This window comes from Taeniopygia guttata, chromosome 2, assembly GCF_048771995.1.
Source record: "Taeniopygia guttata chromosome 2, bTaeGut7.mat, whole genome shotgun sequence".
In the NCBI taxonomy this organism is placed as follows: Eukaryota; Metazoa; Chordata; class Aves; order Passeriformes; family Estrildidae; genus Taeniopygia; species Taeniopygia guttata.
In genome coordinates, this window is record NC_133026.1 from 42,142,625 (window position 1) to 42,156,215 (window position 13,591).

General features: G+C 39.8%; 1 protein-coding gene across 2 annotated transcripts in view; it reads left to right on the plus strand.

Moving 5' to 3' along the window:
• The first annotated feature begins 315 nt into the window (after positions 1-315).
• The window catches only part of ANO10 (anoctamin 10), a 121,480-nt gene continuing 108,204 nt past the window's right edge, over positions 316-13,591 (plus strand). The window contains exons 1-7 of one of the 2 annotated variants that reach the window (XM_030265030.4): positions 316-474; positions 3,605-3,778; positions 4,802-4,984; positions 6,388-6,522; positions 7,997-8,116; positions 10,059-10,628; positions 13,023-13,078. In XM_030265030.4, coding sequence (XP_030120890.4) covers positions 3,619-3,778; positions 4,802-4,984; positions 6,388-6,522; positions 7,997-8,116; positions 10,059-10,628; positions 13,023-13,078 — 1,224 coding nt within the window. In that variant the 5' untranslated portion in view covers positions 316-474; positions 3,605-3,618. Of the gene's footprint in view, positions 475-617; positions 809-3,604; positions 3,779-4,801; positions 4,985-6,387; positions 6,523-7,996; positions 8,117-10,058; positions 10,629-13,022; positions 13,079-13,591 lie in introns of those variants that run through there. The other variant, XM_030265031.4, reaches the window with a different exon arrangement.

Consider the following 13,591-nt stretch of genomic DNA (forward strand, 5'->3'; position numbering starts at 1 on the left):
CCCTGGAGGTGTTTAAGGAAAGACTGGGCAAGGCACTCAGTGCCATGGTCTGGTTGACACAGTGCTGTTCAGTCATAGGTTGAACTCGAGGGTCTTAGAAGTCTTTTCCAACCTAATTGATTCTGTGATTCTGAGACAAGAGGCAGCACAGGCAGCAAAAGGTAGAAATAAACAAGAGGCTGAAGTGAGAGCTGGCGGTCCACACCAGCGTTGCTGAAACACTGACGCCGGAGCATTTTAAAACGCTGACACTGGAGCACATTGAAAGGCCGCAGCAGGGGCGGGCGGGCAGACATGGGCCGGGCCGGGCCGGGCCACGGCGAGGGGCGTGTCCGGCGGCAGCGGCGGGCGGTGCCGCGCTGTGCCGCTGTCACGCTGGGCCGGCCCCGCGCCCGTCCTGGCAGCGCCCGGTGCCTGCGGCCGCCGCCTGCCTCAGCCCCGCCCTGCCCCGCGGATGTGGAGCCGGCGCCGGCGGTGAGTGGGGAGTGGGCGGCCGGCGCTCGGCGGGAAGGGGCTCTCGCTGCGCGCCGCCGCCAGGGGAGGAGCCTCCGCGCTTCCCGCCCACCCCGCCGCGGCGCGGAGCCAGTGCCGAGCCCGGGCAGCCGTGACAGCCCCGCCGCCCCGGCAGCGCTCGGGTGCTGCTCGCGGCCGCGGGGGGAGCGGTGCGGGGCGGCGGCGCCGGCGAGCGCGGCCGGGCCGGGGCAGGGAGTGAGTCACCGGCCGGGCTGCTCTCCTCCCGGTGTTTGCGTTCCTAAAAACAGCGGAGCGGGGCGCAGCCAGGCAGTGGGAAGGAGCCGCCTTGGAGCCGGTACGGCCCGGACGTGGCGGCTCCCGGGGCCGCTGAGCGGGTGGAGGCTGGGCGGTGAGCCTGGCTCTGACCCGCTCTGCATCCGCACGGCCCGGGAAAGGGCTGCAGCTCCCTCTGCCCTGAGCTGTCAGGATGGTCCTTGGTCATGGGCCAGGGCTGCAGCTCCCTCTGCCCTGAGCTGTCAGGGTGGTCCTTGGTCATGGGTCGGAGCCGGTGGTCGCAGAGGTCTTTTCTAACCTAGTTAATTGTGACCGCCCCCCAGGCACTCCGTGAGAGCGGGAGCTCGGGGGTTCGAGGGCCTTCTTGCGTTGTTCCCTGTGCCTCTGGGTCTGTCCCTGGTTACACCGTGTGTAGGATGAAAGAAGAGGCCAAATTACTTCCCAAATCACCTCCCATAGGGTCTGTGCTTGGCGTTGGACAACCTGTTAGGAAAATAAATTTGGAAATCACACCGGCACAATTTGGGAGAGTACGTCAGCTCTGTTGGCGTTTTCAGTGGTAATAAGCCTGAAAATAACAAACTGAAAGAGAATAGTTTTGGGTTAGATATTAGAAAAAAAAATTTTACTGGGGGGGTGGTGAGGCACTGGAACAGATTGCCCAGGGAAGCTGTGGGTGCCCCATCCCTGGCGTTGTTCAAGGCCAGGTTGAATGTGGCTCTGAGCAACCTGGTCTAGTGGAAGGTGTTCATTCCCATGGCAAGGGAATTGGAACTAGATGATGGTTAAAGTACCTCCAAACGAAACCATTCTGTGATGGTTCTGTGATTCTTACAGTCACCATGCCAAGGACGATGATTCTGAATAAATGTTAGGAGCCAAATTCAATGAGTAGCACACTGTTTATTAAAAAGGCTGTTTTTAAGAGATAACTGTTTTCTGCAAAGTAACATTCTTAATCAAGTATCTAGTGCTTTTCATTCTTTGAATTCTTTAGAAATGGCAATATACACAATGTGTCAGGCGTAATTTTAGCAAACCCCTGCAGACCCCTGATTATGGATAGTGATGCGTTAAGGTGCAGTGACTTGTCAAGACAGTGTAGTTAGTCACTGACAAGCTCAGTTACAATGCCTCATCCCCGATTATGTTCTTCTCTGTCTGGTTCATTCTGTTTATACAGATACACATCTGAAATTTTAAAAAATACTTTATTAATCCAGTGCATTTTTTAAAGACATGAATACTTGGGTTCAGAGCTGTAGATCTATCTGTATGTTGCAGAATTGTGTCCCTGTGAGAAGGCAAGTGAAACTAACCAAAAACCCCATTGAAATTTGGCTTGATAGCTTTTTTCTGCAAGTTGAAATTGACAAGTTGAATAGATTTATTATGATATGCATATGTTTACAGTATGACTGTATTTTGTAGGATAATTTATATGAAATACTGGAGTCTGATTTGTCCTTGAATCACAGAAGTATAATGATCATAAAAGCTGAACTGCATCCTTAAAGCAACTTCCTTAGAAATTAAGTATTTTAACAGGAGTGGGGAAACTGCTTAAAGGCAGGGGGTAAATTCCCTTCTTCGGTGAAATTAATATAAAAAAAAAATACCCAAAACCCCCAAATCAAAATCACCAAACCTTCCCCTCACTTTTAAATTTAGTAAGTTAAATCTGTCATAGGTTTTTTTTTTTATTTTTTTAAACTTTTTTTTTAACAGAGTAGGTTAGTTAACGGATTTGTTTTATATCAACATATCTAAGTTGCTTTATGAAGGATGATACAATGATCTCTGTAGAATAATTTATACAAAATTTGTTAACAAGACAAAAGAGAAATGCATGCGGTTGTTCAGCCTGAAGAAAAGAATGCACAGAGACCTTATCACTCTGTACAGCTACCTGAAAAGAGGTTGTTGCAAGGTGGGGGTCTGCCAAGTAACTTGTGATAAAACCAGAGAAAATGGCTTCAACCTGTGACATTAAATTTCTGTGAAAAATTTCATCATGGAAAGGGTGCATTGAAACAGGCTGTCCAGGGAAATGATTGAGTCATCATCCCTGGAGGTATTTGAAAGCTCTGTAGATGTGTCTCTCGGAGACCTTGTTTAGCAGTGGACTTGGAAGTTCTGCATTAATGGTTGGACTCGATCTTGAAGGCCTTTTCCAGCCTAAATGGGTCTGCGAGTCTATAAAGAACTGCTTAGATCTTTTGAAGTATTTACACCTGAAGTTGTGCTCTCAGTGCTTTACAATTGGACTTTGTCACAGAACACTTGGTATATGGGTTCCAGAAAGTAATTTAAGTGCTTTGAGTGTAATTTGCCTGTCAGTATGATAGGTGTCTTACTCCTCACACCCAGGATGGTTGTAAATTTCCTCGGTATGGTCAAAGCTTTACAAGATTAACTGAGAGGGTTCTTCCTTAGAATGTGTTTGCATACTCATGCCACGAGAAGCTTATTGATTTTTAAATACCTAAGTTTCTGTTAATGTTTTTATTTGCTGAGAAATACACTGTCAGCCTGCAGGCTGTTGTTTTTGATGATAGTTTCACCTTATTGATTTGTTTTAATTTATTTATTTGCATTCCTCTCAGTACTGCTTTGCTCTACATAGCAACAACAGTTTTCCTACCTAGGGAAGGAGATATAAATGCCATGGAAGATCAGTAGCATCTTGGCAACTGCAGAGGTTTCTCAGCCTGGTAGTAGTAAGTGCATTAAAGTGCACATCTATGCCTTTGATAAACACAGGCTTTTGTAACTCACTACAGTAAAGTTTTGTTTGTTTTAGATTTGTACCAGCTGTTTTTTTAACACTTGCATTTTATTTTGGTTTTGTACTTAGCAAACTCTCACGAGATGGCGGGAAAAGCGAAAGAGATGGTGGAAAGCTGGTCTTTCTTGGATACTGTTGAGTCAAACTTCAGGCCCCTGGTAGTAATTGAACTTGCGAAGGGCACCAAAGAAGAAACCATAGAATGGTTCACTAAACGAATAGTGGACAAAAAGGCAAATGGAGGTGAGTACAGTATGATCTTCTGTAGCACTTTGAAATCAAACTGGCTGTCTCCATAGTATAAAGACATACAATTAGTTTTCAGGGAATTTGTGGTATAATGATTGCTTGCCAATCTCATTTTGCATTTTTTTAACTCACTCAATCCTGTTATTAATGAAAACATTGGCTTAAGGTCAAATGCCAATTGAACTCTAGAATTCTTCCATTTTTTTCACGGAAGCCCTGATAATCTATGTTTCATTGTAGTTTGATTTCAGTTTTTATAGCAGTTATCTAGACATGTTTCTCCTGTTGCCTACAGAAACATAGTAAGCCTTGCCTAAATGAAGATGCTTCACATCCTGTCTATAAGCCTTCATACCATGTTATAGAACAAAATTAAGTTAGCAGAAAGCAATTTAATCTTGGTAACTTCCTGTTGGTTTTTATTTATATTTTTTGTTAGCATGAAGGGTCTTAAAAATGCAATATTTCATTACTCATTTTGGTATGCTTCTGGGAATTGAAGTTAGGCTAATTTATTTATAATTCCTTGGACTTTTTTTGATACTTTTTTTAAAAAATGTCATTATTTGTGGCTGTTGCAGCTTATAGCTTATGGTGAGTAATATTTCTGTGGCTGATGGATTTGTGAATACAAACTTGCTTTCAGGCCTCTTTTAGGTAAGTTAGGATGTTCTGCTTCAAAAATCTAGTCTCCTTAAAACCAGTGGGACCGTTTGCAGAAGCACTTCTTGCCCTTATGGTGTGAACTTTAGGGGAATAGATTGAAACAGTCCCCATTGTTCCAGTTTACTGTTGAGAGTGCTTCAACAGAAACAAGGCTAAATCAGCGGGTGACCCGGCAAGTCTGAACAACTTATGTCAAGTACTGTTGAAACCTTAACTCTTTGAGCCCTTAAAAAAAGACATTTTCAGCAGTCCTGTTAGCTAGGGTCAATACATTGGATGCTAAAATGCTAGGGCTTTTAGACAGAATTTTAATGTATTTTCTTGCTTATTTTACTCCTCTTTACTTTATAGGGGCACAACTACTGATTAAACCACTGGTTACGGAAAATGGGGTTGAAAATATTTACCTAGTTGGAGCTTCCCACTTAAGGCTGTTGCTGGGAGCTGAAACTGTAGGTTTGGTGAAGGAATGCAGTGATAACTCAATGAGAACTTTTACATATAGCAGCAGAAAGACTTTCAAACATTTTGCAGGTAAGCAATTGTAGGAATCTTTGTCATTGTGAAGTGGTGACAAAAGATTATAAGCAATTACACTGCTAAATCTTTTACAGTCTTTCTATTCCTTGGATGGTAACTGTGAAGAACAAGTAGAAGACCAATCCCTGAAAAAAAAAACTTGCTTTTACTATGGAAATTCAAGGCATAAAATGAATTTTCGTTTCTCTCACATGGCTTTATGTTTTTGCTTGTCTTTTCCTTCATGCTTTTCTATGCTCTGTATAGTCTCTTACGTGTATGAAAGATTTTCTTGGAAAATAAGACAAGAAAAAGAGCTGATAAACATGATTTTATGATTATCAACCCATGTTATGAATTAATATAGGAATTTAATTTCTGTGAGCCAGTTTTGAGGCTTATGATCTTAAAATAAGCTGGAAAAAATAGAAACATTTTTTCTCTGTTACATGTACACATCAAACAAACAATAATTAATACTAGAGATGCATTCAGTGGGATTTGGGCCTGATTAGTGGAATAATTCCTTTTCCTCTTTTATTTTGTGGCGGTGCCAACACAGGAACATTTCCTTTTAAATATGCTGCTTATAAGGTATTTAATCCCCCTACAGTGGCAAAGCTCATTTTTTTGCTCTGTAGGTAAATACTGGAGTTCCAGCTTAGTATTGCTAATACTTTTTATGTGCCTGTTTGGCTGATGCCTTTCATCACATTTTCAACATAAAGGTTCTTGGGTCTGTCTGAAGCAATTTTTAAGTTTGGTTGTTCAGTGGCAGTTTTTCTCAACACCACTGCTGTGCAGTAACTGTTGCAGTGCCATCAGTTTTGTGGCCTTGCTTTCCTGAAATTAGGAAGCCTTCAAAAGAGTTGTCAGTTGCAAAAGTGCCACTTCATTTCTTTCATGCCTTTACATTATTAATGCAAATCTGTCACAAATTCCACTACTAACGGAATCTCTAGGATTAGATGGATTTCCAGCTGCTGTAAATATATTATTGGCTGCATCTCCTGGTATTTTTCCTTTTTAAAAACACAAACTAATTTTAGTTTTGTCCAGGTGAAATCAGAGAAATTGTTTCCAAGAAAAGCAACCCTGCAGTCTATGTTGGCTTGGTAGTATTTCTGGTTGCCCGGTTAAAATATAATATATTGTTACTCTTTGTATTAGAGTTTTGTTGATATTTTAGCTTCTTTCTTAGTGTATTTAGGGCAATCCCTATAGTTTCTTATTCTTAAGGGGGGAAAAATTGTTTTAAGGTCAAGAAAATCTAACTCCTTTTCCCATGATGATAAATTGATGGGGTTGACATTGGTTTGCTGCTGTAATTTTTTTTCCTGATTCTGGTTGTTTTTTGTAGTTGTTTTCTGCCAGGGTTGTGTGCTGCACCATTTCATGCCACCTTCCTTTTTATTTAGATGACAATCACAATTTCCTTACAATGGCAGAATGTCAGTACATCATCAAACACGAACTTGAAAATTTGAGAGCCAAAGATGAAAAAATGATCCCTGGATATCCTCAGGCAAAACTGTACCCAGGAAAATCAATTGGTAAGTAATGTAGTTTGTTGCCTGTAACTCACTGAATTGATGTAGGATAGTGTTCATGGTGAAAAAAAAAAAAATCCTATAATGAAGAGAAATTCTTCAGATGTTCAAGTCCCACTATTTTTAACCAAATTTGTTTTTTCACTGCTTCAGTAACACGACAAAAGGCAATGGACGCACAATACAACAAGAGAAATTCTGAATAGGTATCAAGAAAGTCAAACATTTGATCAGGGATTTAGAGATTGTTGGTGACTTTCCTGGGAGTCCTGTAAATCCTCACTGGACAAGGCCCTGAGCAGCCCTATTTAAGCCATTCCCAGAGGGCTGTCCATCCTGAGTTGTTCTGGGAGGCTGAGGCTCTGGCCTTATGTTCTTTTCAGCTGGGTAGCTTTTGCACGTGTTGGTGTTATCCATTAGTTTCAATTAGTACCAAAAGTATTTTTTATTTAAGTTACATGATTATATACTTGGATTCTCTCTGTATAAAAATACTGGACTGGGTACCAGTGCTCCAGAGTGATAAGTTTCATAATAGGAAGGAAGTTTTATTTATTTGGTTTCACTGGTCTTCCTCATTGCTTCAAGAGCTTTTCCTTTTCATGGGAGAAAGAAGCAATGAGAGCTGGTGCTATTTTTATGGTAGCTGAAAGTAGTTTTTTGACAGAGATGCTACAGATTCATAGGAGACTGTATCTTAATAATTGTATGTCCTTTTATTAACAGAATCTTTTTTCTTTAGTGTTGATCAGCAGAGAAGGAGATCTGTGTTCAAGAAATGTAAATAAATGTAGATGTCAGATGAGTTTACATTGGTAATTTTTTTTATATAGCCAAGGTATTTTTGTAGCTGTGTGAAGCAGATGATGATGGGAAATAATAAAACACTGTCACACTTCAGTGCCTCCCTGTTTTTTAATATATTTTATTTTTTTCTACGGTTGTAACTGCAGAGCAGTTTGTTCATTGTTTATCCACACATGTAGTATTGCTTTCCATAACTGAGCTAAATACAAATTGTGAAATATGTAGTTTGTTTGCAATGAAGATGTGATACAATTTATGAATTACTGTAAACTGGTAATTCAAAGGGTTTTTTGTATCTTTCTCAAAATTAGTACAATGATGGCTTTGTGGCTATACCTGCAAAGCTACCTGCAGCATTTCAGTCCTGACCTGTAGCACTTTTTGCTATTGAAGCTGCATCTGGTTATATTGCAAAGCTATGGAGTAGTTATTATATGTAAAAGGGTTGCTCTTTGTCTTCCAGTGAACAGCACAGTATTTGTAGGAATATGTATAACTACTCTCTATAATTTTTTAATTAACATGAGACAATTTTTTTAGGATTTGAGTGCTAGATCTGTTCCAAAGGAACTTTAGGCTTGCTAAATACACAACATAACCTGTTTGGTTATGTCAACTTCACTGTCCTTTGAAGGAGTGCTAGGTATCTGTTTTCTCTTTTCTCTTCTAGTGAGAAGATTATTGACCAGTGGCATTCTTGTTCAGATTTTCCCTCTGCATGATAGAGAAGAGTTGAAAAAGCTTTGTCACAGCTGGTATGGCCGAGTGAAAATTGGTTATCAGCCTTTAGGTATGTGAACAGCCTTTGGATTGTGGTCATGCAGTGGAGTTGTGAGATTAGAACACTGCTCTTTTACCATTTGGACAAGTTTTTCCTCTTCTAGTGTGTCCTGTGTGACCTGCTGAAATGATTCTAGACTTGCAGAATTGGTGGTTTCAGAGTCTGTAGTCTGTGAGTTTCCATGTAACAGCATTATATGCACATCACAAATTCTCCCCACCCATCAGTAAAGCGGGAATGGTCCAAGCCAAGACTGTTTTTTCAAACTTACTCTTGACAAGCTCCCATGTGTCTGGAACTCCCAAAGCTCTTTTGTGTTGTAGATGTGTCAAAAGTGTATTTACAACTGTTTCAAATTCAGTGTCTGAATGAAGACTGTATGTTGTTGCATGCCAGCATCACTTGAGTATATTTTAGACACTGAATAATCTTAAAAGGAATATAATTTTTAGTCTGGAAATGTGGAAAATTAAGTTCTAAACTCTAAACCTGTAAGCTTTATTTAAAAATAAGAAAATAAGCATTTGGGAGCTTGTCTAATTATAAGTCTCTGGGTCTTGCAGTTGTTTGAGGTTCTTTCCTGAGCTGCAGGAAGTTAAAGATCTGGCTAGATAATGCCTGCCTCCAGAGAACTGTGTTAGGAGCCTTATGGTGTGCTGGTCTTTTATTATGTGAGAAAGGGATTTTTTTTTTTTTTTGCACTGACATTGAATCCATACAAAATTTTGAAGCAAATCCCAGGAGCCTGTTAAGTATGTAGTAATTTAGGGACATCTTTCATGTTGGAATGTGAAATGATGCTAATGACCTACACTTGAATGTATTTGTTAATGAATTTTTGATTGACTGGGATGTTAGAGTGGTGATACTTCTGTCTGTTTACCTTTCCTTCTTGCTTTCAGATATTTTTGTCTGGTTAACAATTGTAAACTTCTGTTGTAGTGTTTTGTAAGCCATAAGAATGTTCTGGCCTTGCATATGAAGTTTTTTTGTGGCAGTTTATTACAGAGGTAATGCACTGTGGCAGTGTCAATTCAGAGGTCGTGCTTCTGTAGCTGTTTCTTTAAGCTGGTAAATACAAAAGAGTTGCATACAAGCAATCTGGTCATCCAAGCAGGCAAAGACAAGAGATTTCAGCATTCTAAACTGTTTTGGTAGGCATTTCTGTATCTAATAATTTCTAGATTATATTAATAATAATCCTATTATTTTTTTTAGTAGTAAGATAAGTGATATGTCTTCTTGGAAGTAATACATCTGTCATGAAATGTACCCATTACTAGTATGTGCCCATTACTAGTACACTTTTTAAGTCTTTGTGGCACCTGAGCAGACAAACTTAGTGAGTACAGTAAGTATGTATTTCATAAACAAGTTGTCTGCTGAAGAGAATATCTCAACTTGAGTATTCTATCTGATGTGTTTAAGATTTAAGATTTTGATACACCTGTCCATTTATTCCTTTAGTTCCTTGAGGGTTGTCAAAGCACAACTAGCCCTTTTTGTCTCTGAACAAGCTGAAGTGAATTTGTTTCCCAGGAGTACATATGCCAGTGGGAATTTTCAGAAGCTGGGAGTCACTTGCTATTAAAGTGGTTTTTCTTGCATCAAATGTCTTCCATGCCGTTCATTGATCAATTCTGTCTGCTCTTTGGTTGGGTTTCTTTTTTTTTTTTCTTTCTGTCTTTCTCTGGATATCTGTTTGACTTCCTTGCCATCTAAATGGTATGTTTATGTGGGTATATATGTAAAATTGAAAAAAAAAATTCAGATAACCATCTGACTTTTTGTAATAGGGGTGAAGGAAGAAAGAAAAAACAATGATATTCATTGTGTTATTTAGAAAAAAATTCTAGCCAATGAAAAGTTGTAAGTTCGTGTAAGGTCAAGCTTGATATTGTACTGACATTTCTGTTAGGTGTAGTCTTAGCTGATTAATTTTTTTCTGCAGATGACATACGCTGCTACTTTGGCGAAACCATTGCTCTCTACTTTGGCTTCTTAGAATACTTCACATTTGCTTTGATTCCAATGGCTGTCATTGGGATCCCTTATTACATGTTTGCGTGGGAAGACTATGACAAATACGTGATGTTTGCCACATTCAATCTGCTGTGGTCCACTGTGATACTGGAGGTCTGGAAGCGGATCTGCGCCATCCTGACGTACCGCTGGGGCACGCTGCTGATGAAACGGCAGTTTGAAGAGCCAAGACCAGGCTTCCACGGCGTTCTGGGGATCAATCCTGTCACTGGGAGGGAGGAGCCGGTGTACTCAAGTTTTAAGAGACAGTTACGGATTTACCTGGTGTCCTTACCATTTGTGTGCCTTTGCCTCTACTTCTCACTGTACGTGATGATGATTTACTTTGACTTGGAGCAGTGGGCTCTGGATTATCACAAAGAGAATGAGTCTAACTTCAGCAATTTGATGCTGTACTTGCCCAGTATCATCTATGCTGTTGTGATTGAAATTATGAACCGTATTTATCGGTATGCTGCTGAATTCTTAACATCATGGGGTAAGAAAGTTGTTCATTCTTCTTCCTTCAAGTTAGAATCCCACATACTTAGAATTTTTTTCCCTATAGAATACATTAGTATGAGCTCTTGTTCAACAGAATGCTGAAGAGATTTCCCAAAGTAGGTTCTTGCTGTGGGATAAAAGAGATAGCCCTTCTAATAAGTTGAGTGTTCTGAGATTGCAATTTCATATTTGGTTTAAATTGGTCTGAGTCTGCCATCAGAAGGGGTGATCCTGCCTTGCTCCTCAGCCTCTCTCTGCCTTTGGTGCAGAAGTTCCTCCTCCCTGATTTAGCTCTTTGTCTGGCTGTCTCAGCCATAGTGCTGGCAAAAGGGGAGGGGGGAGAGCATGAGGCTAAGAGCTCAGAGGTGCATGGATGGCAGGAAGGATTGGCCTGGCAAGTTGCACCCACAGCCTGGGTTTGCTTACTGTGCTTTCATCTACTGTACATCAGTGCAGAGGGCAGAGGTACTGAGATAATGGGACCAAATCTAAGCCCACTCTAAAGGGCACATGAGTGTTTATGTATGGTACATATGTAATAAAGACTGGGATTCCACATCGCAATCAAAATGTGTTTCTCTGGGCACCCTCAGAAGAGGAGGAATGTTAAAATAGATTACCTTTTTTTCCTCCCATGTGTGTGATTTATTTAACAGATTGGGCCTTGTGTTTTGCAACCTAACATAAGGACAGTGAAATGCTGGTGTTTATTTTGAATTTTAGCGCTTCTACAGACATGTGAAGTCACTTCCAGACAAAGTTAGTTAATAGGTTAAGCTAATGGAGAATTAACTGCTTCATGTAGCTCCATATGGCATTGATTTGCAGGACAGAATCCAGATTACTAAAGCTGGAGACACAGAAAATTAACAGAAGAAAGATAAAGCAAAGGAGGGGTTGATGCAGAAGACAGAATAAAAACAGGTGTTGAACTGGGGGTTGGTTATGCCTGCCAAAATGATTCGCTCAGCAAATTCAACCTGACATCCATGATAGTAAAAGCAAGCAATTTCTTTGTTTATAACTATTCAAGGTTTTTATTTAAATAATGACTTTAAAATTAATATCAAGGGCTCAGTTGGCTGCTTTTATTTAATTGTTTTTATTATACTGCAAAAAAGGCATTTCTGTGAAGTACTCAGTTATGTTGACCTGATAGACTAAAAGGTCTTTAATAGGCAGCTCAAGGGGTTTTTAATCCAGACTTTCTTGGGTTTAAGCTGATGTTTCATATTCAGCAGAGGCAGTATTTATGTAAACTGCTACACTGACAGCTTGTGCCTTTTCTGTGCTATCCAATATGTTTCTGCTGCCATGCTCTGAATAGGATGAAAAGTTCACCTGGCTCTCCTATCTTCTCTCCCACCTGGCATATTTTCAGATAATATCTGACTTCAACAGCTAAAGTGACAAAGCGTGTGAAACAATCTGGGGTATTTTAAGCACCCCTCTTGCACCCATTTATCATGAAAGCTGATTGTGTAGTGAAAGCTAAAAGTAAAAATTGCAGTCACTTGAGTGCATTTTCAGGTGTCAGGCCTAGCTTGATGCTCCTGTCAGAGCAGAGCTCTGCTGTTTTGTCCCGAGCAAGGTCCGTAGGTGATGGTGTCTCCTTTCAGCCTTGTTGACACAACACATGCTATGTGCTGCCTTCCCAATTACTGCTTATGCAGGGCGTTAAAGGTACAATGTAACAAGTAGCAGAAAGAAACTGAAACTCTCCCATCCACTTCCCTTTTCTCCCCTCTGTAGTAAATCAGGCTCCTGATTCCCCTGAGAGGGGATTTCCTGATACATCATCAGGTTCTGACAGTTTATCTTCAATGAGCTGAAAATTCCAATTTAGAATGAGTAATGCATCTGTTGAACTTCACATACTCTAGTCTTGCTTCAGAGTGTAGGGTCTTATCTAAATTCCTTGGAGAGAGATGGGAGTATTTCTGTGAACTTTTACTGGTTTTGAATTAAATTTGATATTTTTACTTTTCATTATATATTCCCATTAGTTTTCAGCCAAAGAGCAATCAATAACTAGACACATTTTGTTAAGTCTTAAGAGTGATGGATGTTTTTTCTTTTATAAAATAGCTCTTCAGGGTAAGAAATAGATAAAAGAAGAAACTAGAAAAAGAAGAAAGTAGAAAAACTACTGGAGTTGTAGTCAAAAATATGGGTGATTAATACTGTGGATCAGATTAGCTTCATTGATTAAGTGAGGGATTGGTATAGTATAAATTATTTCTACCATGAAGTGTTTGAATAATATAAACTATTAGATAAGTAATTTTCATGTGGACTAAAAGTGTCTGTTCACTCTTTGGATAGCAATGTGTAGTACATGGTAGGAGCTTCTGCTGTTTACTAATTAATATTTTTGTTGGTATTTTAGAAAATCACAGGCTGGAGTCTTCATATCAGAATCATTTAATTCTGAAGGTTTTAGTGGTGAGTATATCATATAAGTGGCTTTTAGGATTATTAAAAAGACCACTTGTGCTGTATTTTATTAGTGCTTTCCTAGCATTACCACAGTGACCTTCAGTTTTGCTCGAGGCCAAATAGTAGCACAAATATCAGAGTAAACAAAATTTCTGTTATGATTGCAGTAACTGCTAGACTATTTTAGATGCCTCTTTTATAGTGGAGAGTTGGCTTTTTATTTGCATTGAATTGTTCATTCATGAGAATGCTGTGTATATAAGCTTCTGTTAATTGGTGTGGTCCTGTCTTCAACTGAGAACCATTTTTTGCATGATTTTATGGTAAACCATATTTTGAAAAGTTCACGTATTAACTTTCACCTGTATTAACATTCAGACAACCTGTCTGAGGAACCTTAAATGCCTGTCAGTCTACTCTTGTGTAGTTCATAGCATACACAGATCTATTTCATTTATCCAATCTTCTTGATTCCTTTTTGAAAAGGAAAAAAGTTTCTTCCTTTTTATTTCCTCAGTT